This window comes from Mus caroli, unplaced genomic scaffold (assembly GCF_978045245.1).
Source record: "Mus caroli unplaced genomic scaffold, Mus_caroli_1 scaffold_20, whole genome shotgun sequence".
Taxonomy (NCBI): domain Eukaryota; kingdom Metazoa; phylum Chordata; class Mammalia; order Rodentia; family Muridae; genus Mus; species Mus caroli.
The window spans coordinates 31,998,302-32,025,958 of NW_028227275.1; the positions used below are offsets into that span (position 1 = coordinate 31,998,302).

The 27,657-nt window shown below is 44.8% G+C and overlaps 2 protein-coding genes across 5 annotated transcripts in view; one reads left to right on the forward strand and one right to left on the reverse strand.

Annotated features, from left to right (window-relative positions):
- On the forward strand, positions 1-27,552 carry Ak3 (adenylate kinase 3). The gene is made up of 5 exons (XM_021152180.3): positions 1-325; positions 10,175-10,294; positions 20,994-21,166; positions 22,029-22,147; positions 25,434-27,552. Exons 1-5 carry the CDS (start codon positions 175-177, stop codon positions 25,552-25,554), a joined length of 684 nt encoding a protein of 227 aa, XP_021007839.1. The 5' UTR covers positions 1-174; the 3' UTR covers positions 25,555-27,552.
- Cdc37l1 (cell division cycle 37 like 1, HSP90 cochaperone) overlaps positions 3,719-27,657 on the reverse strand; it is a 52,057-nt gene continuing 28,118 nt past the window's right edge. Inside the window, exon 7 of one of the 4 annotated variants that reach the window (XM_029472789.2) lies at positions 3,719-3,842. In XM_029472789.2, the coding sequence (XP_029328649.1) occupies positions 3,753-3,842 (90 nt within the window). In that variant the 3' untranslated portion in view covers positions 3,719-3,752. Of the gene's footprint in view, positions 3,843-14,754; positions 16,776-16,828; positions 17,028-21,655; positions 23,558-27,657 lie in introns of those variants that run through there. The other 3 variants (XM_029472788.2, XM_085834260.1, XM_021152176.3) reach the window with 3 other exon arrangements.

Sequence of the window (27,657 nt, forward strand, 5' to 3'; positions counted from 1 at the left end):
GCGGTGCAGCAGCCGGCGGGGCGGCCCCGGTGGCCGTCGCTCACTTCCGGGAGAGCCGGGCGTCCTGGCCACCGCCCGCTTGCAGCTGCCAGCCCTCCAGGGCCGCGGAGCCTGTGAGCGCGCAGGCCAGGCCACAGACCAGCGTCTGCGCAGCTCGGACCACCGCCAGCCACCATGGGGGCGTCGGGGCGGCTGCTGCGCGCCGTGATCATGGGGGCCCCGGGCTCCGGCAAGGGCACCGTGTCGTCACGCATCACCAAACACTTCGAGCTGAAGCACCTCTCCAGCGGGGACCTGCTCCGCCAGAACATGCTGCAGGGCACAGGTGGGAGCTGAGACCGAGGGCTGGCGGCGTGCGATCGTCCCGGCTGGGCTTTGCGGGCCGGGGTCGAGGGTCCTGCGACGCGGGTGCAGAGCTCCCCGACCTCGCCTGGGGAAAGAGCCGTTGCGCCCCGAATCCTCTGGCCTCCGTGGGCAGCTTCGGGTAGATGGGGGGAGGGGGAAGGAAAGGACTAGGAAGTTCAAAGACTGAAGGAAAGCCTTTGGCTTTGTTTTTAGAAGCTCATTCCGCACAGCTGGCAGCTGCGGTGGGGGTCCAGCCGGGGGGGGGGGGGGGGGGGGGGGAGCTGTGCCTGTCTCTCCACGTGTCCTTGTATGCAGAAGGCAGGCTTTGGCTCTGCCAGGGTTAGCTTCTTTTTTGTTTTTTTTTTTTTTTCCTACACCCCCTCCCGCTCATGGTAAGCTCCATGGGATCTTGTAATTCTGACCTTTCTCTCTGCAAGGTCAAGTATTACTTATTTTCATTGCAGTCACAAAGTTGGCTTAGATTTTGATGCCCCCAGACATTTCTTAGGCACTAAAGTTGTCCTTGTAACAGTTACATAAACGATTGCTGTGTTTCTCTTCCCAAAGTCTTCTAACTCAGCACAAAAAAGCTAGCCAACACTTTACAAAGGGTGGGTTTGTGGTAAGTTCTATTTTAAGAAAAGCATTTTTTTTTCATTTATTTTTTGGGACAGTGTCATTCGATGTATCTAAGGATAACTTTAACTTAAGTTTGACATCCTCCTGTCTCAGCCTCCCTAGTGAGTGCTGGGATTCCAGGCGCCAGCCAACTAACAGCTAAACTATTTTTAAAAAGCTTGCACCAGATGTGTTTCTCCACAATAGTGTTGACCTTCAATTACAAACCAGTGCCTATTTTGAAAATTCATTTGAAGGTTATTAACACAGAAATAATACCTGTTCAAGGTTTAAAAAAAGAAAGTAAAGATCCGGGAGAGGAGGGAAGATGGAAATACATAGAGTAAAAAGCAAAGTTTTCTCTTAGTCCCTACCTCAGCCCAGAGCCTCGGAGAGAAACAGTCTATCTCCTTCTGGAAATGTCTTTGGGTAAAGCTCTTTAGTACAACCTCAGTGTATCAAGTTACCATCTACTTACTCCACATGGGTGTTTTCGCACAAATGCATTCAGCCCACCATCCCATATGGAGACATTGTCCTGTCCCCACTGCACTGCTTACCATGTGTCTGCTCAATCTACCTCGATTTATTTACCTGTCCACTCCCTCCTGGTGGGTGTATAGCTAATTTCTAGGAAAGGGTGTTTTTTGTTTGTTTAAAAGACATTGATATTCAAGTGTGTGCGTGGGGGTGGGGGTGTGTGAAAACCCACTGTTTTCCTTTTCTTTGGCTCGATCCTTTGCACCCCTCAAGCATGTTTTTGTTCTCGTCTAATGTTGACCTTAAGAAATAATAAAGGCTGCAGCTAATTAAACTTTATCGAAAGGTTAAGTTGTTTGACTCTTGCTAAATGTTCTTAGTGCAACAGATTGCAATGTGAGTTACTGCAAACAGTCCCAAGTCCTGAAGACTTTGCTGCTATCCAAAGTACAGAAGAAGTCTTTAGGGGTGACCTGCATACCCGACTCAGAGCTGGCCTGACTGTGGGTGGCAAAGAATGCTCATGGGTAGGAAAACACAACATTTGAAAAGAGTAAATGAAAGGGTATTTAAATACATTTCTGAAAAATGAAAAAATGAAGAAACAATGCTTCGAGTTACACGTTAACCCCTGTTAAGCCTCAGGGTGCCCAGGACTGCATCTCTGAAACATGGAAAGAGACTACAGAGACCAAGGAGCTGAACACACAAAGTTGTTCAGCCACCCATTCGGCAGTTTTAATGGTCAGTTCTTTTTTATGACACAGAAAGACAAATACTTTCTTAATACAAACTTTGAAGATTCATTATTGGAAGTAGGTTTTTTGTTTTTGTTTTGTTTTAACAGGGTCTCAGACAGTTGCTCTGGCTAGTCTTGAATTTGGAGTAATCCTCCTGACTCAGTTTCATCAGGGTTGGAATTGCAAATGCTCTGGCTCTGCTAGAACTAAATAAAGTTCATGAGAGAAGTCTTTGCAGGTCAAAGTTCAAGGTCCACACAGGCAGCTAGGTCTTTGTTCAGCTGGGAAAAGTTACAGATCTCAGAGGGAAGCCCCAGCCAGGCCCCTTGGGATGCTCTCCACGGAGCCTGGCTCAGCTAGTTGATACTTGAAATCCTGCAGGTCCTGGGATGTCGGGGCCACTTGTTCTTCAAAGAAGTAACAACAATCCCTTAGTAAGGGCAGAACACAAAGCTTGGGAGGCATCGTGAGATTGTTCCCACAGATGTTAATGGTTTATCATGTAGAGTAGTCTTTACTAAGTGGCGTCTGGCCGGTCCCATGTAGGGCCTTTGCAAATTTATATTGAGAATATAGTCTATATTCTCTCTATACATTGAGAATATATTCTCAATAAATATTTGTGAATGGATTAGATATTTCCCACAGAATGAAGCAAAGGAGGTGTAATCGTAAACAAAACAAAACAAACCCGAAAACAAATTCTGAAAAAGTGCTTCATGTTTTCTGATACTAAATCGTAAGGAAGGAAGGAAGGAACAAAGTAACGAACGAATGAAGGAGAGAAGGGAGGAGGGAAAGACGGAAGAATACAGAAGGAGAACTGACATCCTGCATAGACGGGCCTCACCTGGAGATCATGGATTAACCCCTTGGTGTTCTCCTTTCCCTTTCTGTTGTGCTTGTATGCAGTTGTACAATTGTTATTAGTGCTTTGTATCCTCATGAGTTGTGAGCATGCTTATAGATCATCTCAGATTTAATTTCACCAAGACTGAACAAGACATTTATATTTTGCCCGATATCGGCTATTCCATTTTTTTCCAGTGCCAGAAACTGAATCTCAAGCCCTGTGCATGCGAATCAAGCACTGTACCCTGGACCCCTATCAGCCGGGGTTTATGTTCCTCACTGTTCTTTGCTATAATAAATAGTTCTATGAATCAGAAGAGCTGGCGGCAACTTTGCTTATTTTCCTTTGAGTAAATTCCAGGGGTGGAATTTCTGGAAACTCCTCATCATTTAGTAAGTGTTCTTTATAACCCTGACCATACAGTTTAGCATGTGTTCGGTGGCCATGGTGATAGCATCCATTCCTTCCAGCAGTAATCACATCACTATTTCCTACTTGGGTTTAACATGCAAGATGTGAATAGTATTTGTTAAGATAAAAAGTCTATGTGAGAAAAACAGTCATCTCGGAAGAGTTGAGAATGACTCGGGAAACACCAGTTGCCCTGTTGACAGCAGTTGACCTGTAGACTTTAGACTACCAATCAGGACCGAGCAGTCAGAGAACTACAATCGAGACTTACGTGGTTTAAATGAAATTTAATCCTCTCATTCCTTTCATGAGAAAACCGAGTTCCACAGAGGTTGAAGAATTCCCGTAGTGATAAACAGCCTTTCTGTGTTCACCGGACCCGAGCAGCACATATCCTGAAGTGGATGATACAGGGTCATTAGTATGGGCCTAGACGAGGGTGCGATTCAAATCCCTCTCATATACACAAAAACCAAAATGGGAATAAATTGCATTTTCTGAGGTACCAGGGTGGAAACCCAGGCCCTGAGAGTCAATTATGCATTTTCCCCCACAGATCAGGACTTCCAGAATTGAGGTTCATAATGTAATTTTAGGTAGATTTTTAAAAAATTTATTTCAAAGTGCATTTGCAAAAAAAAACTTATTATTTTATGAACATTTTAGCTTACTTATTTAAAAGGTGTGTTGCGTAAGGGAAATAGTAATAGAAATACTTCATCTATGGCAGCCATAGTAGCCTCAGCGTGTGAGCGCAGAATCTAGTCTAGCTCCTTGGTGGGTGCTTCATCTGTAACGCCAGACTAGAGAGCCAACCCTTTATATCTCCTTTGCTATCATCTGTATGGAGGGAGAGTCTAACTCAGTAGGTCATCTTGGGAAGTGTAAGTGTGGAGAACTAGCTCAGACTGAGGGTAAAACAGGTGGTTTTTATAAAGGTAATTTGTAATAGTCAACACATTTACGTGGCTTGAAATTAAAAAAAAAATCTAAATGAATATTTAGCCATGAGAGCTTTGTACAATGTTTCATGCACAGGCCAGGTGGTGGTGGCGCATGCCTTTAATTCTAGCACTTGGGAGACAGCGGCAGGTGGATCTCAGTAACTCTGAGGTCAGCCTGGTCTACAGAGCAAGTCCACTACAACCAAGACGACACAGAGTGACCTCATCTTAAAAAAAAAAAAAAAATTAAAAACTCTTTTCATGCACACATGACTTGGTTCTAATCTGTCTTCCCTTAGTGGGCAGGTTCTCAACTTATGGGTGACAAAGCGAATTCCAGGACAACCAAGATTACAAGAGACCTCGTCTTTAAAAACCTAACTAACTAAACAAACAAACAAACAAACAAACATTTATGCACACATGACTTGATGCTAATCTGTCTTCCCTTAGTATGATGGCTCTCAACCTGTGTGGGTCAAGACCCCTTGGGGGAGGTTGAGTGACCCTTTCACTGGGGGTCACCTAAGACCATTGGGATACACAGATATTTACATTACAGTTCCTAACAGTAGCAAAATTACAGTAATGAAGAAGCAACAAAAATAATTGTATGGTTGGGGTCACCAGGAGGACATGAGGAACTGTATCCAGGGGTCACAGCACTAGGAAGGCTGAGAACCACTGTTTTTCTGTAAGTGGTAGCACAGGTCCGTAATGTTCAGAACCCTTGGCAGCGTGCCTTCCAGGAGTTCACTTCATCTCTCCCCAGCACTGCCTTGTTGAGATGATTCATGCAACGTCCACATTTAAAGTGTATGTAAAATCCAGCGCATAAGTATGCCGCAGAGTTGGGTAACTGTTACCACAACAGATTTTAGGACATTTTTATTACCCACAAAAGACACCTCATACCTAAGAGACACTCCCATCTCCACCCACCCCACCCAAGCCTCTGGCAACACTGCTGTATATTTCAATGCCCACATTCTGGACATGTTGCAGAAATGAAATGACGGTCTGTGGGTTTTGACTTAGCATGGTCATATTTACTTCTAGCATGTTCTTAGGGCTACTTGGGGAATGCTAAGGAGGAGAGTTTTGAGGCATGGCCTCTTACCTCCCTCCAAGTATGTGTGTGTGAGTGTGTGTGTGTATGTGTGCATACACGTGCCACACTGTGTATGTGGAGGTCAGAGGACAACTTGAGAGTGGGTGGATTGTCACTCTCTATCACGTGGGTCCAATCAGGTTGTAATGCTCAGTCATAAGAGCCTTTGACCCTAAGCTGTATCTGCTGTTTTCAGAGTGTCTCACTGTGTAGCCTAGGCAGATAGGAACTCCTGGGCTCAGGTGACCCTCTTACCTCGGCCTCCTGGGTAGCTGAAACTTGGGGTGAATGGCACTGTTCCCAGCTTAGGCTTTCAAGGATTCTGTCATATTATAGCACTAGGACTTCATTACTTTTTTTGTATTATGTGGATATGTTAAAATGTTCAGTTGATGTTTGAATTAGCTTCTCTTTTTCCATTATTTTGTATCTAAATAATTCAGAGCAATCTTTAAAAAAAAAAAAAGACTGGTTTATGACTGCTACTACAAAAAATAAGCTTAGGCTAAATTGTTAGGGTTTTTTTTTTTTCATTTTTAGTACAGAAAACAATGTGTTTCCTTTGGTGTTTTTATGCATATGTCACTGTTCTTTGTTCTCCTTCACCCCCCACAACACATGTCCCACCCCCTTCATAGATCATTTAAAAAAAAACACACCACAGCTAGAACTCAGGAGAATCCTGACCCCTGTCTGTCTGTCTGTCTGATCACATATCCATCCACCCACCCAGTGATCTGTGGGTCCATTAGGTGGACACACAGAATATGAGATTCCATTGAAGGTGCTCACAATGGGAGTAGGAGCATGGGGTCAGGCAGGCATCTGGATATGTTAGTCACAGTGGCTGTCATAACAGCACATCAGACTGGAAGGCTGGAATAGCATTGTTTTTGGAGCCTGGAAGTCTAGGATCAAGGCTCTGGAAGAGTTGGTTCCTGTCGAGGCTTGCCTGTCAGGCAGGTCACCCGCCACCTTCTGACTTTCTCCTCGGGCGACCTTTCTTCTGTCAGGCACTCCCACTGTCTCCTCAGAGTTTACAATTCCTGTCAGATTGAGGCCCCACCTTATGACCCCATTCAACCTGAATTACCTTCTTCTTGAGGTAAATACAGTCTATGAATATAGTGAAACATTAGGCGTTAGGTTAGTGTTTCAGTATATGGACTTGGGACTGAAATATCTCAGTCCATAGCAGAATGTAGACATGATGGTTTCAGAAGATGGAGAGAGGGGAGACAGAGAGAGGAGCTTGTGGCATATGGAAGCCTAAAGAACTTTTGGTTCCCTAGGAAGTCGAGGATGTCTTACCATAAGTCTGTGGTGGTTTGAATATGCTTGCCCCAGGGAGTAGCATTATTAGGGGTGTTTCATTACTAGGTGGAGGAAGTGTGTCACTGTGGGGGCGGGCTTTGAGACCATCCTTCTACCCACATGGGAGACAGTCTTTTCCTGTTGGCTTTCAGAACAAGATGTAGAACTCTCAGCTCTTCTAGCACCATGCCTATCTGGGCACTGCCATGCTTCCTGCCATGATGATAATGGACTGACCCTCTGAACCTGTAAGCCAGCCCCAATTAAATGTTGTCCTTTATAAGAATTACCTGGGTCATAGTGTCTCTTTGCAGCAATGGAAACACTAAGACAAAGTCCTTTAAAATAATGTCTGTTTTCATTGGTGTAATCAAAGACTAGACACTGAATAATTCATATATATAAAAAAACAAAGTTTATGTAGTGCACACTTATTGGGATTGGAAGTCCTACAATCTCAGGACTGTACCTGGGTTTGTGCTGTGTTATACCTTGTAGGCAAGTGGGTGAGTGAAGAAGAGAGAAACCACAATAAGCAGTCACCTAGAAGTCATCCAACATCCTTCATCTCTGTATGAGGGTGGACTTAGGACCAAACCTCTCAAAGGTTTCAACATTGTTTCTCTGGGCATCAGATTTTATGAGCTTTGGCTCATGAACGTCTGGCCACCCAACACATATCCGTGTGTTTTGATTTGTTTATTCTGGGCATACCACATGATTATGAATCGGATTATCTATCAAAAGAAGGAGCAAGGGAATTAATTGTGCAGAGGTTAGGAGGGCCAGATTGTGTTAGTCTCCTGGTAAGGGGTATGCCTGGAGGGAAGGGGTTGAGGGCCAGGGAAGAGGTAAGATGAAGACAGACCATGGGCATGCAAGGCAAGCATCATGCCACTGCCAGACCCGTGGAACTGGGAGAAATTCTGTCCTGAAGCACAGCGAGGAGGAAGCAGGAGACAGGTCTGGAAGAAGAAGCCTTCCAAGCTGTGTCATCTTTGAGGGGAGAGGGCGTATAGCAGCTGGAGGGAGGAACCATGGCCCAGGGAGATTTTTGTGTTTGTTACTTTTTTTTTTTAATGTAATTCTCATGAAATACTCAATTCCTGGAAGAATTATAATAATTATGTAGGGTTAGGGTGAAATTTAAAGGAACATTCATGGGCCTGGAGAGATGGCTCTGTGAGTAAGAGAACTGCGGCTCTGCCAGAGGACCAGTTTGATTCCCAGCTCCATATGGCAGCCATTGGTGACTCCGGTTCCAGGGGATCTGAGGCCCTCTTTAAAAAGAATAGTCAAAAGAGACAAATGAGGTCTACATATATTATGTACATGGACCTTTCTAAAGTCTATTTTATTTAGTTATTCTAATTTTTTATTTTTATTTTTATGTGTGTGTGTGTGTGTGTGTGTGTGTGTACATGTGAATGCAATTCCCTTATTGCCCAGAAGAGGGCACTGAATCCCTGGGAGCTGGAGTTACAAGTGTTTGGGGTGTTTTGTTTGTTTGTTTTTGTTTTTTGTTTTTGCCACTCAGTGTGGGTGCTGTGAACTGAGTGCTCTGAATAGCAGATCCACAATTCCAGGCACCCCCCACCCCCACCAGAAAAAGAGTTACTTTAATGAGTTTGTGTTGCGCTCAACTCATCCAGCAAGAAAAAACGCAACACGGTCGGATTCTTCTCAACAGCCTTTTTTATTTTAGGAACACCTCCATGCTACAGGGGAACTCTGGAAACCCCGGGAGGACTGCTTATATACACCCCAGCACTGGGGAGAGCTATGTGTCCTCCTGGGATTGGTCAGTCTGTCGGCATTTTGATTCGTATGCACCTCCTCGGGTGGGGTTAGCGCCACATTTGGGCTAGTGCCTGCCCAATGGCGTTGTTTATGGCGCCGTGTACTGCAGGCCGGCGCCATCTTTTAGGGCGCGGCTGCCTACAAGTTTGGAAAACACTCTCAGACACCCGGCCATTGTTTTATAAACTTGATGGTCTGCTTGTCAAATGGCAGCTGATATTGCAATGATAAATTCTGGGTTAAAATTCATACTGTAGGCATCAGCCACCTTTTTCTTTGGGGTGGGGCCTCTCCCTGGCCTGGGGTGAGATCTCCTGCCAAGTGAGGCAGGCTCTCTGGCTAGCAACCCAGAGATCCACCTGCTCTTGCTGGCTCCCTTCTGTATCACGTGCCCAAACCACCACAGCAGCTTCTGTTTTGTGTGGATTCTGGGGACTGAACTGAGACCCTCATGCCTTCCAGGCAAGCGCTCACCAACAGAGCCACCACCCTCTTTAGCCCTTCTGTAATCTTTGCCTCCCAAAAGTTTTTAGAAGCTGTAGGAAAATGAAATAATAGTTGTAGACCCTATATGATGAGGAATAGCCTTGCAAGGCAGTGGTGGCCCATGCCTTTAATCCCAACACTCAGGAGACAGAGGCAGGCGGATTTCTGAGTTCGAGGCCAGCCTGGTCTACAGAGTGAGTTCCAGGACAGCCAGGGCTATATAGAGAAACCCTGTCTCGGAAAATGAAAGAAAGAAAAGAAAAGAAAAGCCTTTTGTAAAAAAAAAAAAAAAAAAAAAATCTTTTTGAGACGGGGTCCCTTGTCGCCTGGGTGGGTCCTGAGCTCTGTGGCTGAGGGTGATCTTGAACTTCTGACCCTCCTGCTTCCACTACCCCCGATGCTGGGGTTACAGGCTTGTTCACCTACCACGGTCAGTCTTAAGCTGGAGAGCTACTCCAAGGCTTCACTCACGCTAAGCAAACACTTTTAAAACTCAGCTAAATCTACACCCTTACCTCTTCCTGCTTCTTAGGTTTTTGTTGTTGTTGTTTGTTTTTTTATTGGTTCTGTATTTTTTGAGACATGGTCTTTCTATGTATCTGTGGCTGTCTAGAACTCACCGTGTATTTGAAGTTGGCCTCAAACTTGCAGAAATCCTTCTGCCTTGGCCTTCTGACTGTACCACTTCCATTTTGGTTTTGTTGTTCTTTTGAGATAAAATCTCATTATAGAGCTCTGAATAGCTTAGGCCTTGAAGAACACATGGGTGTTGAGTGTGGGGTAATCCCACTGTCTTTGGTTCTCTTTGGTTTGCTTGTTTTAAGACAGGGTCTTCTGTAGCACAAACTGGCCTCAAACCTATTAAGATGCCCAGGGCTGGCTTTGAATTCATCCTCCTCCCCCCACCTGCTGGTACTACATGTCCATCATAGCCTCTGCTTATAGCAAAAAAGCCATTGATTGCACACTTTACCGTGGACCCGGGGTCCAGAAGCATCCTGTAGATATCTAATTCCTGAGACCTGAAATGGGATACAGTAAACACACTTAATGGCTTTTCCCTCTGTTGTAGAAATCGGTGTGTTGGCCAAGACTTTCATTGACCAAGGAAAGCTCATCCCAGATGATGTCATGACTCGGCTGGCCCTTCATGAACTCAAAACCCTTACCCAGTGTAGCTGGCTGTTGGATGGTAAGTGAAGTGCAGTGCCCTGAGCATCTCTGCAGTTGGTGTAATGAGTGCTGGCAGGAGAATGAGCAGCTGGGACAATGGGCAGCCAGTCACCTATGAGTCTGTCTTTAAAATTTAACTAGTTAACCGACCAACTTATTTTATTTTTGAGACAAGGTATGACGTATCCCACTCTGGCCTCCAATTTGCCATGGAGCTCATGGTGAACTACAACTTTTGATCCTCTGGTCTCTGCCTCCCATGTGCTGGCATCACAGGAAGGGGTGGCCATATGTGGTGTTGTGATTCCTCGGGGCTGCCTGCATGCTAGGCAGGCATATTACCAACTGAGCTCTACCCAAACCTGTGTTTGAGCAGGTAGCTGCTTGCTTCCTTTTCTGAGAGAAACTATGGATACATAGGTCAACATTTTATTCTCGGGTTTAATGAAGCCTTGCTTCTGTGAGATATTGGGATTTAGAAGCGTTCCTGGTGATAGGCAGCCTGTTTAGCTGAAGGAATGTGGTGCTTGAAGGTTGAGTATAGACGCTGCCCAGCACAGGGAAGCGGCAAACTTTCCAAGAGAGCAACCCATGGCCACCAAGGGAGTATATCTGGGGACTGGGCCAAAGACAGGGCACCAGGGGGAAGGGCCTGGAATGTGGAATATTTGTTTTTTATTTCTTCATTGTTGTACTGGAACAATGCCTTTTCCTTTAGAAAAACTGAAGCGGATGAAAATGTATAAGAGAAGCAGCCTGGGAGTCCTCAGTGATCACACCCTTCCCCGGCACTGCTTTGTATTGCCTCTTATTAATTCAAACAGGCATTCTCTACAGTGATAAACACACACATGTAACATATATAAACTTCCATTCACTATTAGATATAAGTTTTTCTCTCCCTATGAAGTAATATCTAATATTGTTTTTCTTTATATAGTATGTTAGTTAGGTTGTTAGGTTTTTGTTTTTTTGTTTTTTTTCTGGTGTGACAAATACTTCACAACTGGAAAGTGGAATGATTTATTTGGGCTCCTGGCTCAGAGTTTTCAGTCCATGTGGCACGCAGCCCGTTGTCTCTGGGCCCTGTTGAGAGTGTGACTGAGTCAAGCCTGCTCTCTTCGTGGTGTCCAGGAAGCTCTGATGAAACAAGAAGTAGCTAGGGACAGTACAACCTTCAAAGGCACGACCGCAGTGACACCAAGCAGGTCCTACCTCTTACATTGACTGCACCTAGATTACGTCATGAATGAAATCACAGCCATCTCTCAATGATTGGATCTGCCAACTGGGGACCAAGACTTCAACACATAAGCTTTTGGGAAGTAAAACGTATTACCTAAATTATATATATATATATATATATATATATATATATATATATAGAGAGAGAGAGAGAGAGAGAGAGAGAGAGAAACTGTGATGGCTATTCTTGCATGTCAACTTGACTATATCTGGAATTATCCAAAACCCACACAGCTGGGTTAGGCCTACAACTATATAGCTAGGCCTATAACCAGACTTAAGGCTAAGTAGACTCCTGGAGATACAAGGAAGTGTAGTCTGTGAGGAGGTACACCATACCACTGAACACCTTAATGAACCTGTTAATTCATTCAAGCAGAAGGCTGGGGAATATGTATGGGAATGGATTTGAAGCATGTGGGATAATGGTGGAAGGAGCATAACACTGGATCAGGCTGAGCCTGTTGGCATGGGCCCTCTGAGTGAGAGATTCTAGGTTAAATATGGGAGCTTGCACAGTAGAAAAGGGTGTCAACATTTATTTGAATGGCTGGCTGCAGCGTTTCTCAAACAATAGCTTACTAAAAAGAAGTTAGAGGTGCCTTTGGCCTAGTGTCAATGAGAAGATTTTAAGTCTCAGGGAAATTAGAATGCTAGAGTGGGTACACTGTATAAAACCTAATCCTTCACAATGGGAAGGCCCAGAAGACAAGCCCTTCACCAATCCTGTAAGCTGCAAAATAGTGAGAGGGGTGCCAGCATATTTGAAGAGGTTTGTTGTTGCCCTTTTCCTTGTGCCAGACCTTAGGGCTGGAGATGCTGTTGCTGAGTTGTATGAATTAAATGCAGTGGACTTAACTGGGACCCAAAGTAAGAGCAGTCAGGCAGCAGCACTGAGTGGCCAATAGCAAGGTGGTCATAGTTATTGTGATGGGCAGCCTAGGCAAAGCAATGCCCATAATGGCTGACCTATTAGGACCAGCACAGGCAAAGTGACTTATGGAGGCATGACTCAGATAGACCTTTGGTGCTGGCAAATCAATCACAGGGTTTACAGGTATGAAATAGGTAAGAAACCTACTGCATTTTCGTTTGATCTGTATAATTGGAAAAATTCTCAAACCAATAAGAAAGGCTACACTGGTTGATGGCAAAAGAGACTCTTGGACCGTGAACCAGTTTTCAGACTTGAGGCAGTTTGCAGACCCAGAGCCCCTTGTTCTTACCTGTAGACTGAGGAATGCTATGGCTGCAAAGGGTAAATGGTAGAGTTGCCTTTCCCAGGAAAAACAGTGAATCAAAAGCAGTAACACACCCTGGAGGAATAACAGAAACTGGTGCCACCATCAAAGGCTAGGAAGGGGCAGGGGTGATGGTCCCATCACACGTCCCATAACTCTATCTGGCCAGTGCAGAAGACAGACGGATTATGGAGAATGACTGCTATCAAAAACTAAATGAAGTAGTGACTCCAGTTGCAGCTGTTGTACCAGATGTGGTGTCCTTACTTAGGCAGACTGTCTTAGGATTTCTATTGCTTCCAGGAAACACCATGACCATGGAAAGGGTTTATTCAGCTTACACTTCCATATCAATGTTCATCACCAAAGGCAGGTCAGGTCAGGTCAGGAACTCAAGCAGGACAGGAACCTTGAGGCCAGAGCTGATGCGGAGGCCATGGAGGGGTGCTGCTTACTGGCTTGCTTCCCTTGGCTTGCCCAGCTTTTCTTATAGAACCAGGACCACATGCCCGGGATGGCACCACCCACTATAGGCTGGGCCCTCCACCACTGATCACTAATTAAGAAAATGCCCTTACAGCTGGATCTCAAGAAGGCGTTTCCTCATCTGTGACTCCTTCTTCTCTGATGAATCTTGCTTGTGTAAGGTGACACAAAACCATCCAGTACACAGAATAAGACATTTCTTGGTACATGGTATGCAGCTCTTGATCTAGCAGATGCGTCTTTTTCTTTGCACCCATTTGTAAGGGCTACCAGAAGAAATCTATTCTCATTTGCAAGACTAGCCATTTATCTTTATAGTTTTACCCCAAGGACAGATGAACTCTCCAGCCATGTGTCATAACTTAGTTTGAAGGGACCCTGATTGTATGTCCCATCCATAAAATGTGACTATTGGTTTACAACAGTTTGGTGATTAAACCAAGAGAGTAGGAGGTAGCAACCACTGTAAAAATCATTCTTTTAAAAGATTTATTTATTTTATTTGTGTACACTGTAGTTGTCTTCAGACACACCAGAAGAGGGCATCAGATTTCATTACAGATGGCTATGAGCCACCATGTGGTTGCTGGGAATGGAACTCAGAACCTCTGGAAGAGCAGTCAGTGCTCTTAACCACTGAGCTATCTCTCCAGCCCATAAAAATAACTTTTATGTGCCTGATAATAGTCATCTCTGAAGGCTTACTGCCTCTGTCTGCTAACCTAGTCCTAGTTCTGGTAGTGTCTAGCCTCTGTACAATCTAATATAGGCCTAGAATGTTTTCAGCCTCTGAGTCTTCATGCTGAATAAGCTCACCCCTTTCTTGTTCTTTTCTGATCTCTGGCTGGCTGGTTCAACTCTGGCTTCTCTGGGCTTCTTCTCAATTGCTCTGCTTGGCCTCATAGTAACTTTGGCAATATGTTCTAACCTTCTGGCTCATTCTGTCTTCACCCTGTTTCTGTAAAACTCTTTGGGCAAGACTGCCTCCTTCTCTTCTTTTTTCTCTCTCTGCAATGCTCTCTTAAGCAGCTTCTCTTTCCACATTAACACCCCCCCCCATTCCCCTCTCATTGGGCATATCCTATCTTTGACTCATTCTGTTAAATCTTTCTCTGATTCATCACTTTTTCTGCCACTCAATTAGACATCACTTTCAAACAAGGGTGCTTCCTTCTACTAATTTACCTTCATTGTTTGAGATTAGTGTATACTAAGGGTGTGCCTGTATTCCAGCCAGAAGGACTAAAGGTGTGTGCTAAGGGCTAAGCCACACTACAACTTGAAAGTTGGTTTTTTGTTTTTCTTTTTTTTTTTTAAATTTTATTTATTTATTATATGTAAGTACACTGTAGCTGTCTTCAGACACTCCAGAAGAGGGAGTCAGATCTCGTTACGGATGGTTGTGAGCCACCATGTGGTTGCTGGGATTTGAACTCCGGACCTTTGGAAGAGCAGTCGGGTGCTCCTACCCACTGAGCCATCTCACCAGTCCGATTTTTTGTTTTTCAGTAAATAACAATTTTAGTGTTCAGTGTGATTAAATACCCTGCAATAAACCACTTTGGACTTGTTGGTAACATACATACATATCAGAGGATGGGAAATAAATTCAACCAGTGAAACTCTTAGGAGTCCAGTGGGGTGGGGCATGCAGACATATTCCTTCTAAGGTGGAAGGTAAGTTATTTTACCTGGCCCTTCCTACCATCAAGAAAGAAGTGCAACGTTTAGTGGGCCTATTTGGATTTTGGAGACAGTCCATTCCTCTCTTGGGTGTGTTACTCTGGCCCATTTACCAAGTGACTCAGAAAATTGCTAACTTTGAATGGGACCTAGAACAGGTGAAGGCTCTTCAGCAGGTCCAGGCTGCTGTGTAGGATGCTCCACCACTTGGACTTGATGGTATTTGAGGTGTTGGTGGCAGATATGGATGCTGTTTGGAGCTTTGGCAGGCCCACTAGGTGAATCACAGAAGAGATTTTGGATTTTAGAGCAAGGCATCATCTCAGACAACAATTCCCCCTTTGAGAGAGAGAGAGAGCTTTTGTGCCTTAGTGGAAACTGAACACTTGCCAGTAGGCCACCAAGTTACCATGTGACCTGAGCTGCCCATCATGAGCTGGGTGTTATCTGATTCACCAGGTCATAAAGTAGGACATGCACAGCCAGCAGCAAGCCATTATCAAATGGAAGTGGTTTATATGTCATCTGGCCCAAGCAGTCCTGAAGGCACAATCAAGTTAAATGAAGAAGTTGTCCAAATGCCTATGGTTTCTACTTCCATAACAATGCTGCCTGCTGCTAAGCGTGCACCTGTTGCTTCATGGGGTATGACATATGATTGGTTGACTAAGGAAGAAAAGACTAGGGCCTAGTTTACCACTGGTTCTGCACATTATAGGGGCAGAACTGGACACATTATACACCCAGAGATGGACAGCTGCAGCATGACAGCTCTTTTCTGGGACAACCCTAAAAGAAACTGGTGAAGGGAAATATTCACGGTGGGCAGAACTTAGGGCAGTACACATGGTCATACATTTTGTTTGGAAGGTGTAGTTAAATGTATGATTGTTTACTGATTTATGGGCTGTAGTCAACAGATTGGCTGGATGGTCATGGATTGGAAAAAGGCGTGATTGGTGAGAAAGACATCTGGGGAAGAAGTATGTGGCTAGATCTCTGCAAATGGATGAAGGGTGTGAAGATACTGTGTCCCATGTAAATGTTCATCAAAAGAGAACTTCAGCAGAGAGATTCAATAATCAAATGGATAAGATGACCCGTTCTGTGGGCAGTCAACCTCTTCCCCAGCTACCCCTGTCATTGCCCAATGGGCACATGAACAAAGTGGCCGTGTTGGCAAAGATGGGGGTTATGCTTGGTCTCAACAACATGGACTTCCATTCACCAAAGCTGACCTGGCTACAGCTGCTGCTGAATGCCGGATCTGCAAACAGCAGAGACCAACACTGATCCTCAGATATGGCACCATTCCCAGGGGTGACTAGACAGCTACCCGGTGGCAGCCTGACTACACTGGATCACTTCCTCTGTGGAAAGGACATTTTGTTCTTACAGGAATATACTTATTCTGGTTATGGGTTTGCTTTTCCTGCATGCAATGCTTCCACCACAACTACTATCCAAAGGCTGACAGAATCCTTACCCACCACAATGGTATTCTAAACAGATAGAATCCTTACCCACCACAATGGTATTCCAAACAGATAGAATCCTTACCCACCACAATGGTATTCCAAACAGACTAGGAGCTCACTTCACAGGCAGAGAAGTGCACTAGTGGGCTCACAATCATGGAATCCATGCTTCCCCCCATCCTGAAGCGACTAGGAAGATAGAAAGATGGAATGGCCTTTTGAAGACACAACGTCAGCTAGGTGGCAGCAGCCTAGGTGGCTGGGCTGGGTTCTCCGGAAGGCAGTATATGCTTTGAATCAGTGTCCAATATGTGGTATGGTTTCTCCCATAGCCAGGTGACCCAGTCCACGGGTCAGTCAACAGGGTCTGCAAGAGAGAGTGGGGTCTGAGGGGCAAGAGACTGGAAGAATGGAGACAACACAGGCTATCTGCTCGAGTCTTGTTTATTGAAAGGCAACGATGGATATATATGCACTTGCTGGGGAGTGCAGCTGGAGACACTTAGCCACAGGTCCAGGATGTATAGGAGAAAAACAAGATGTGTTCATCTGTGGTGGGCTTCTTGCAAAAACATCATGCTAGGAAAACAAGTCTCTCATCAGGATGGAAAAGTAGCACCTGTAAGTAAATAGCCCGAGATGGCTGCAGAGATGACAGCTGCTTTCTGCTAGGAGTCCCAATAGCCAGGATCCACAGGCCCAGGAATCAAGGGGTGGAAAAGGGGATAGTTCCACTATCACCCCAAGTGACCCACTAGGAAAATGTTTGCTTCCTGTTCCTATGATCTTAAGTTCTCCTGGCCTAGAAGATTTGGTTCCAGAAGGGGGAGTGCTCCTGCCAGGAGACAAAACAAGCCTTCCATTGAACTGGAAGCTCAGACTTCCCCCCTGGCCACTTTGGGTTTCTGATGTCCTTAAATCAACAGGCTAAAGAACTGTGTTAGGAGGGGTGACTGATCCAGATTACCATGGGGCAATTGGATTGCTTCTCCACAATAGAGGTAAGAAAAATGTCTGGAATGCTGGAGATCCTTCTTAGGGCTCTCTTGGTGCCATCATGTCCTGTATTTAAAGCCAAGGGGAAAGTCCAACAATTTAATCCAGGCAGGATGACAAAGGGCACAACAGACCCATCAGGAATGGAGGTATGGATCACTACTCCAGGAAAAGAGCCAAGACCTGCTGAGGTGCTTACTGAGGGAGGAGGAGATAGAATGGGTGGCAGAGGGAAGTGGTAATAAATACCTGCTAAAGCCACGTGACCAGTTACAGAAGTGAGGATTATAACTGACATGAATGCTCCCATAAAATTTTATTAAGAATGTTTGTACAGATATTTGTTTTCTTTCCTCCATTTTATCATATAACATCATTAAGAGAATACCACTGGTTATCACATTTAAGTTTTAAGATACTAAAATGTCCCTTAAGGGACATTTGTCACCTGTTCTAAATTTAGAATGTGTTTGCAGTTGTGTGAGGGATAGTTATATTGTGTTAGTTATGACCTGGTTAAATATATAGTGTGTTTGTGGGATAGTTATGTCTAGGCATTATTATGACCTGGTTATTGTTTTCATTTGGAAATTAAACATGATGCAAAGTTGAGAAAGGGTAGACATGTGATGCCTATTCTGGTTGTCAACTTGATGATATCTGGAATTAACTAAAACCCAAGTGGCTGGGTATACCTGCAAAGGATTTTTTTTTTCTTTCTTGCTTCATTTGAAGTGTGAAGACCCTCTTCTAATCCAGATCTTTTGAGGTGGGAAGATCCACCTTTAATCTGGGCCATACCTTCTGCTGGCAACCTATATAAAAGACATGGGAGGAGGAAGCTTCCTCTCTTTTGCCTGCTTGCCCTGGCTCTCCCACTGGCAAGTCCATTCCTTCACTAGCATTGGAGCCTAGTTGGCATAAACTGAAGAGTGAGACATCTAGCCTCATGAACTGAACAACTATTGGATTATTGGACCTTCCTTTGGTTGACAGCCATTGTTTGACTAGCTGGAACATAGTCTAAAAGCCCTTGTAATACGTGTGTGTGTGTATTTACATTTTCCATATCTCTGTTATTGCCCGATGTGCACATGAACAAAGTGGCCATGGTGGCAGAGATTGAGTTTATGCATAGGCTCAATAACATGTACTTCAGCTCACCAAGGCTGACCTGGCTACTGCTTGGGGTGCAGCTGTGTTTTCAATGTTTGGAATGATGATATAAAAGAATGGTTCTTCTCCTGTAACAGGGTATTTTGATTCAGGTCTTTTATCCCAATGGATGTTTTGTTCTGATTTATTGAAGATAAACATTAAAAAAAATGTGTAGAGCACTTTGCCTGAACCTGTGTATGTATATCATGTGTGGGATGCTCTTAGAGGTTAGAAAGGGTGTCTGAGCTCCTGGAAGTGGAGTTACAGGTAGTTGTGGGTGCTATGTGGGTGATGGGAACCAAGCCTGGGTCCTCTGCAAGAGCAGCAGTATGGGCATTGTAATAAGAACTGGGCCAACAGGGAGGTATTTGTTAGGCCTTTTTCAGTGTAAGCTCCTTGGTTACAAGGGTTTAGGCATTAGGTTAGGCAGCCAGTGTTCACATTTCACTGCCACTGCTGCACAACGTTAGGAGCTAAAGCAAGGCGTTTGCTGCTGCTCTGTCACCTCTCCTCATTTGTAAATTTGGATAGTAACAGCACCTGTCTTATGGTTATTAGGGCAGTTGAAAGAAATGGTCCCTGTAAAATATGTATTGGCATATGAAAGCATTCTGTGGATTGATAGTCTATTATTCTTATTAAACATATTGCATTTTTTTCTCTCAGATGACTTATTTTATTACAAAATTTAGAGTAGGCACTTGTTTTTTTTCCCCTCAACTTGGGGCTATATAAAAAGTTACAGTTTGAACGTCTTTTCTTTTGGAGGCAATTTTCTCTCCACCCAGGTTTCTTAATTGTTATTTTATCACCTTATAAGGTCTAAGTCGTGAACAAAGCTTCCCTGCTTACTTATTAGCAAGATGTGGTTTTAGCTCCAATAAATCATCGCAAATGCATTTTAACCTTTATCACTTTTGAAAAAAATGTATTATTTCTGTCAGTGTTAGCTTTTCCATGTGTTCTGGACACAATGTCCCGAGTCATAGCATTACAAAGTAAAATATTTGGATCAGAATATTATTTCAAATTCCCCAACGTACTTGGGGATTCAGCTATCAGTTCTAGTTGCTTTTCTATTTTTCAACCACATTGTTTAAACTATTTTAGCTGCACTGGCCAAGTATCCTATTTCTCAAATGCCTCAGAGCACACGTTTCCTATCAGAGTTTTCATACTTTGTTTGGGCTGTGTAGACTTTACCGGCTGAACATTTCGGAACACCCTAAATCGCAAATCAGACATTTTATGATGTCTTCGAATCTAGATTTCTGGGTTAGGGATGTTCACACTGCAAGAACTGTTTTACAGGCTGCCATGTTGCCCTGTACTTTGCTGTCATATTCTGAACACAGCCTCCTGAGGTTTTGAGTGGAACTGACAGTGTCCTCCTGATTCATCCTTTTTTTGTTCTTGTTTTGTTTTTTTTAAGCTAGGGTCTCATTGTGCAGCTCTAGTTAGCTTGGAACTCACAATGTAGACCAGGCTGGCCTCAAACTCAGAAATCAGTCTGCATCTCTACCTCCCGAATGCTGAGATTAAAGGAGTCAGTCACCATTCCTGCCTTATTTTGTGCGTGTGTGGGCTGCTGGAGGCTAGGAGGTGTCAGATCCCTTGGACCTGGAGTTACAGGTGGTTGTGAGCCACACGATGAGGGTACTTTGTGTTTGGGTGGTTTTTGTTATTTTGTAGCATTTTTTTGGTCTTGTATTTGGCTGTTGTTTTAGAGAACCAAGCCTAGAACTCTGACTTCACCTGAGATGAGTCTTAACCTGAGATGCGTTTTCTGAATGTTGTGCTTGCATGTTATGCTTGTGTACCATGTGCGTTCCTGGTGCCCTCAGAGGCCAGAAGGTAAAATCAGAACTCTCCAACTAGAGTTATGATGGCTTTGAGCTGCCATATGGGGCCAGGGGCTGAACCTGAGTCCTATGTAAGAGCCGCAAGTGCCTTAAATCACTGAGCCATCTCTCTGGCTCCTTGTGTTTGTTTTTGAATCTCCTGTAGTTCAGACTGGCCCTTAACTAACCCCACTAATGTATAGCCAAGGCTTTGACCTCTGGGACCTCTTGCCTCCACTTCCTATGTGCTGGGATTACAGGCATGCCATCAACCCTGACTGGAGTTCAGTTTGGTTGGGAAACACGGAGATTCTAGTAAGATGGCAGGCAGACCGTCTTCCCTTCTCTACTCAGGCTTGAGTAGAGAACCCTGGGAGGGCAATGTGCTATTGATACAGAAATACTGTCACATGCACTCAGAATGTTTGACCAAATACCTGAGTACTCTACAGCCCAGTCAAGTAGACAATAAATTTGATTTCAGTTATATTACGGCCCTGGTCAACATGCCTGGTGTCATTCCTTGGGCTCAATTTGCCTAACACTTTTTCTTTCTTGCTGGCCTGTCTCCTCTCTTGCCTCATATAAAGGATTTCCAAGGACACTTCCACAGGCAGAAGCCCTGGATAAAGTTTATCAGATAGACACAGTGATAAATCTCAACGTGCCCTTTGAGGTCATTAAACAGCGCCTTACTGCTCGATGGATACATCCTGCCAGTGGTCGAGTATACAACATTGAATTCAACCCTCCCAAGACTGTGGTAAGTGACTGTAGCGAGCTGAGCTGACATCCACTCTAACAGGCATAGCTGTGAACTTCTCATCCTATCTGACCAAGATTACTGCACGGGTCCTATCTCCTGCAGTCTGGTGGTAAGAGGTGTTCCTGTGCTAATAGGCTTGTTAGTCATTCAGAAGTGCTAAGGTTGGAATAGGAAATGGCCCCAACAGCTCAGTGTGGTGTCACTTGGTCTCCAGATGGTGGCATAATGTTTGAGGTACATCACAACTGGAAAAAGTGTGTCACTGGGACATCTGCAACCTATGAATGACCCTTAGTCCCTTCTCCACTCTGCTGCTTGTGCATCCTGTGATAAAACCCCACCCCACACCCACTCCAACCATGACTAATGAGCCCAAGCAGCCAAGATTTGGACCCTCTGAAACCATCTGCCCAAATAAACAGTTGCCCCCCTCCTTGTTGTGTTTCTCAGGTATTAATTACAGCAATGAGAAACCTAACACAGAAAAAAAGCATATATTATTTTTTTTACTCTGTGCCAGAGTGTGAGTGAAGGGCAGAGGCTGTGAGGATTTGCAACACTGGCTCACAGTTGGGATTTCTTCCAGTATCCCATGTCTGGGAGCCAACCCTTGAGGACTTGGGCCTGGGGGTGGGGAGGGATGGGGGAAGGAAGAGGCTTCCAAATCCAAACCATACAGCACTATGGAAATGACTCTGGAGTCTCATCACAGCTGCAAAGCTCTGCCTTTAGTTTGGATCCTGTTTACTGGATCCTGTTTGCTTTGAGCACAGGTTTGTGATTGGTGCTTGACCACAGAAGCGATCTGCTTGAATGGATTCTGTCCTGCCGAGCTGACATTCTTCTGCTTGCTGCTTAGGGCATTGATGACCTGACAGGAGAACCTCTGATTCAACGCGAGGATGACAAACCAGAGACAGTGATCAAGAGACTAAAGGCCTATGAAGCCCAGACAGAGCCAGTCCTGCAGTATTACCAGTGAGTTCTTGCTTTTCTCAGCTTGCACAAGCAAGGTTTTGACTTTCCATACTTCACAGCTGAAATACTAAGCTACAAGAGGACCTGATCCCAGCTGGTTTAAGCAATAAGGACATTTCTAGGCTTCTGTAAAGAAAAGACGACTAGAAAGTAGGCAGGGCTTCAGTCTCCTAGGTTCGCCTGCTTTTGTGTACCGGCTTTGTCCTCCTCATTCCTGCGTGGTTGCTGGTTTTGCCAGAAAGACCATGTCATCCTCTTTTGTGAAGGGCTGAGTAGACCTTTTATTAAGTAAACAAACTTTTGCTTTGAACATCATTCATATGAGACAGAACAGCCACGCTCAGGACACCTCATACTTACTGTTGCAGGGCTGGGCTCCTGCCAGTTTCAACATCAGTCCTGGGGCTTGGGAGGGTCGGTACAGACTAGTCCACATCCAAGGCTTGGAGGCTCCATTTCCACCCACATTCTGTCATGGAGTGGATGGCTGGAAGCAGTGCTTGGGCACCAGGTACAGTAGTGCCCACCAAGTGTGCTGAGAGGACGCTGAAGCATAGAATTTCAGATGGCAGCAAGCCTTAGGATCACGTATGTGGTCAAATGTCTTTGAAAGCTTACATTTTTGTCTGCTCTACAAGGACAGCTGTATCTTAGAGACGATGAGAACTATTAGAGCTGATACCTGACTCAGGCCAAGAAGCAGTTTGGTCTCCTCTGCCCTTCCTTCTTCCAGGAAATGCCTGCTGCTCTTTGTTTTCATTGTATCCTGCTAACGATACTGCCGTACAAAGCAGTACCAGCGGTTGCAAAACTAGCATTGATGCCAGAGTCAGAAGGCCTAGGTTCAAACCCCAGCTTGGTATTTAGCAAACATGGCCTTCACTTCTTGCTTAATCTCTGTCTCATTTCTCTCTCATGAAACGTGGGTGAGGCTGGAGGCTTGAAAGTGAGCTGTCCCGGGTGCACAATACGCACTGGACATATATTAGCTGTTGTTGTGGCCATTACTGCTGCACTGGGATAAGTATGCAGGAAAATTCATAGCCAGCCTCTGAATTGTCCCAATACTTCTAATAATTTATTTCTGGAGGGTGAAATTACAAGAGTTGCCAATTCACTTTCTACAGCAGCCATCACTTAAGTTTGTGTTTGTCTGTCAAGTTTGTCTCTGAAGACTGGCAGCTCTAGGACAAGGCTTTTCATCTCCGTGTCACCGACTCCTTACTTACGTCAGTCGGTATATAGTGTATTGCTTTAGAGAACCAGAAGAGACTTGAAGTGAGACGCCTGGGAAAGGCTTGAGGAATCCTCGGCTACTGAATCGATGTTGGGTGCTCTGCTGGCGCTGTGCCAGGTCCTTGTCCATGCAGACAATCAGACTCAGTTCCATTGAGCCTCCAAGAATGAGAACTGGGCGAACAAGATTTATCAGCAGTGAGATACAACATGTGCCTATTATCATCAGAAACTGCTCACACTGGCTTAAGCAAATGGTGGTGGTGGTGGTGGGGCGGCTCCAAATACAGCCGGGTGGCCCTGGGACTTCAGTCACCAGAGGTTGCAGTGTCTTCTGATTTTAGCTCAGCTCCTGCCAGCTTCAGTTAACTGAACAGTAGGGACAGTCCGCCCCACCTCCCCACGGCCCAGCTAAAGTCATGGGGCTGATGGTGGTTAGCTCCAGCCACGCACTGTTGTGAGGCTTGGGAACAATCTCACTAGAACCTCATGTACCAAGTGTGGTCAGCGTGATTGTTCACAGGACACAGAACAGAGAATGCTTTGTCTGGGCAGATAAAAAGCACCACTAAGGGTCTGTGAAGAGAGGAAGTACCCGTAGGGATTAGTTCTGTCAAAATGTGGCAAAAGTTGAGAAAAACTATAGAAACCAGCGACTGGGGAGCCCACGGTTGGGTGGAGGGTGTCTTTCTTTTTGGGCTCTTGCCACTTCTTCCATACAAATTCGAGCTTTTCTGCCTAAGATCCCATGCATTTACCTCTGGGCTTACAGGAAAACAGGAAGAGCCTTAAAAAGAAGCTACATAGTAGCCAGTATTGTTATTTTAAACCACGTTTTTTTGTTTTTTTTTTTTTTTTAAAGCCCTATTCTTTCCAGCCTGGAATGTTCATCTGATTGGAGATGTTCTTACTCTTTAGAAGGCTAATTTTTTGTAGCTGGTTCCATTCCATTGCAGAGCAATCATAATTGGCAAATGTTCACGTGGTACATCTTAAGGATCGAACAGTCAGGCAACAGTGCACTCCTGGCCCCAGTGCTCAGGACTAAAGTGTCACTCTGAGGCTTTCCCCTTCAAAGCTTGCTCTCTCTGAAAGCTCTAACTGCCAGTGACTTTACATGCTAAAGGGCGACTACTATGCAAATAACCCCTTTGCATTTCTTCTCAGTAAGCAATGCTTACTGAGTTTACTTAGAAAGCAGCTGCTATTATTTAAGTTAACCACACAAATGTTACAAGGTGTCAATAAAGGGACCCCTCTGTCCAAGTGAAAGCCCAGTGAGAAAGGCAGCAGAGCCATCCCAGCCTGGTTTTGGAAAGTAATAAATCAAGCATTCTTTATCTGGCCCATGGGTGACTTGCGAACCAGTGTGTACACCCAAGAAATGTGTGTGGGTTAGGGGTGTTCAGAACCTTAAGGTGGTTCTGAGAAGCAAATCCCGGGATTCTGAGCACCACTCTTCATCCGTTCCCCTATTGATCACTGGAACAAAATAAATATTCAACCATTGGTCTGTATAGTGACAAGTCAGATAACCCGAAAGAATAAACAGAGAACCCTGACAGAAAAAAACAGGACAGGAAGGCAGAACAGTGGAGAAAAGAGAACTCGGTCAAAGATAGGATAATGAGTGTTAGAGACAAAGCAAGGCCAAGGTGATGTCCTGGTGGCTGGTGGCCCTGTTTTGAATCCGCCAACCTGGGGACTGAGGCTGAGTACCTTCCCAGAAGACAAGTGTATCTGCCAGCAGGAGGGAGCATCTGGACTTGTGGCACGCTGTAAAGTGTTAGTATAGGCTTAACCAACAACAAAGTCTCAGTATGACAGCTGACAGCCTTTTAAAGAGCCCCTTTCTTGATGCCAGAAGGCAAAACATGAACTGCAGTCTACAGTTTGCATTGTCCAGTCAAGTTTCTTGCCCCTGGATCAGAGTCCTAAATACACATCAGGACTTCTAAGCTCACATGAACCTTACAAACTGTCTGGAGAAAGCGCATTAGGACAGTCAGACCTGTATAATCTACCTACCTATTTTGTTTTTCATCTTTAGGAAAAAAGGGGTGTTGGAAACATTCTCCGGAACAGAAACCAACAAGATCTGGCCCCACGTATACTCCTTCCTACAGACGAAAGTTCCAGAAACTACCCAAAAGGCCTCTGTTACTCCCTGAAGAGGACAGCAATTGGCAGGATGAGGCGGGGCCTCCTCACCTCTTCTTGCCTCTGTATTTCAAAGCTCTTTTCCTAAGACTTCTCTAAAAATTATGATTTATTCCTAATGGCTAAGCCAAATGAGTCAGATACTTAGCCTGATCTGTTAAAATAGCCTCATATGTTTAATCTAGGCCCTGGTTGTCTTCTGTGGACGTGCAATTCGAAAACGTCAGACATGTTGAAACAAACTAACTGAGAGCACAATTAAGCGAGCAACTGGTGACCATCTAACCTTCTGTTCAGTTAGTCAAAGTGGTTGATCACATTTTCATGTTTTTCTGGAAAAGTTAAAAAAAAATTACCACTCAAGGCAGATAATCTCATTCGAGGCTTTTCAATAAACCAATGCCCACTGCAATCCAGGAAGATGTTTTCTGGCCTGAAGGGATGTGGTATTAGAAGACACTGTCTATAGATTCCAGAAAGAAAGCAACAGGCTTTACAGATGTTGCTAAATGTAAACTCACTGCTACCTTTACAGGAAAAGCCAGGGCACAGGCCACCATGCTGTGTGTCCTCTACTTATCCAATCTGCTATAAAAATGCAGCCACTGGCATGTAGGGACGTGTGACTTGGCTATGGACCGAGGTGTATGACTTAGGTTAACTGACTGAAGTTCTAGGAGGAGCACTGGCACTGACAATGGCATTAAGTCCTAAGTTCTCCCGTGTCACTCAGCGTGAGGACCAAGTTTTAGGCCCTGCTTGTTTGTTTCCCTCTTTGATCCAAATGGACTGTCTGCCTTGATGAGCAAGACAGTAAAGAGAAAACTAAAGGGTGACACGACACCCATGGGAGTTTGCCACTGTGCAACTAGACGGGACATGCTGGGGACAGCCCCCCAGGAGAAAGACTGACTAATCCACTACACAACAGGTGTAGTCATAGGATTTTGCATGGTGGATTCAAAAGCACTGTAAGGGAGTTCCCTTAAGAACATTATACCTGTGTTGAAGTTCTAAATTAAAGATCCTCTTGTCTCGCTCGGCCTCTCTCAAGTGCTGGGATCACTGCGTGCTACCACTTCCCACCCTAATTTAAGGGGAAACGATTCTTCTGGTACCATCTAAGCAGCCTCCGCTTCTACTTACAGCAGTGGGATCCAGCCAGCCTGTGTGCTGGGCAGGCACCCTATACTGTGGTTTATCTTCAGCCCCCTCTGTTGCTGCTGCTGGTGGTGGTGGTTCGGTTCTGTTGCTTTGACAGGATATCACTGTGACTGTCCTGAACTCTGTAGACAGGCTGGCTTCAAACTCAGAGCGATCACCTGTTTCTGCCTCCCAAGTGCTGAAGTTAAAGGTGTGCACCACCACCACACTCAGGCTGGCTTTGGATTATTATGTAGTCCAAACTGGCCTCACATTCAATCCTCTTGGTTTAGTCTCCTGAGTGCTTAAATTACAGGTGTGTACCATTAAACCAACCCTAAGAACCCAAATGTCAGTCACTTTAGATTTCTTAGTGGGGCAAGGACCTGCCCTTACATATTGTGGCCTGAAGGGAAAAAATATGAGAAGATCAATGAAAAGACAATTCCCCCTTTCAGGAAAGATGTTCTCTTATTTTACTTGGTGCTAAATCAAAGAATCAAGCCTTTGTTCAAGCCTTTGAAATTTTGGCCTATTTTATTTCAGACAGCAAATGGTTGTTATATATTTGGGAGCGGGAAGGAATGTTTGATTTTTAAATTTCACTGTTGATCTTTCAAATAGACTAGGCCTTAGGATTACAATGAACAACTTTGTCCTTTGTCAACGTTTCTCTACTGCCTTATTTGGATGCTGATAACCACTTCCTAAAACCTGTTGTGAATTACCTAAAGCTAGGCCTGATCTGCGGGCGATCTCAGCACTGTGGCTGTTGCCCTTTACCCCTGGCCCTTCACAAACCCCCATCCTGTCTGCTGCCACAATGTCTCACTGGCTTCTTTCTAATAAATGGTTTTCAAACAGTACCCAGGCTGCCTCCATTTTGATCTTCGGCTTTAGAAAGAGTCAACAGACTTTCTAGACGCTGTTACATGACATGGAGGTTAAAGAGGGTTAGAGAACATGAAGTG

Bases quoted from the DNA above. Each gene is read 5' to 3' on its own strand.
- Ak3 (XM_021152180.3), top strand. From the start codon at position 175: ATGGGGGCGTCGGGGCGGCTGCTGCGCGCCGTGATCATGGGGGCCCCG. The intron at 326-10,174 runs GTGGGAGCTGAG...CCTCTGTTGTAG, and splicing joins GAACATGCTGCAGGGCACAG to AAATCGGTGTGTTGGCCAAG. The intron at 10,295-20,993 runs GTAAGTGAAGTG...CCTCATATAAAG, and splicing joins GTGTAGCTGGCTGTTGGATG to GATTTCCAAGGACACTTCCA.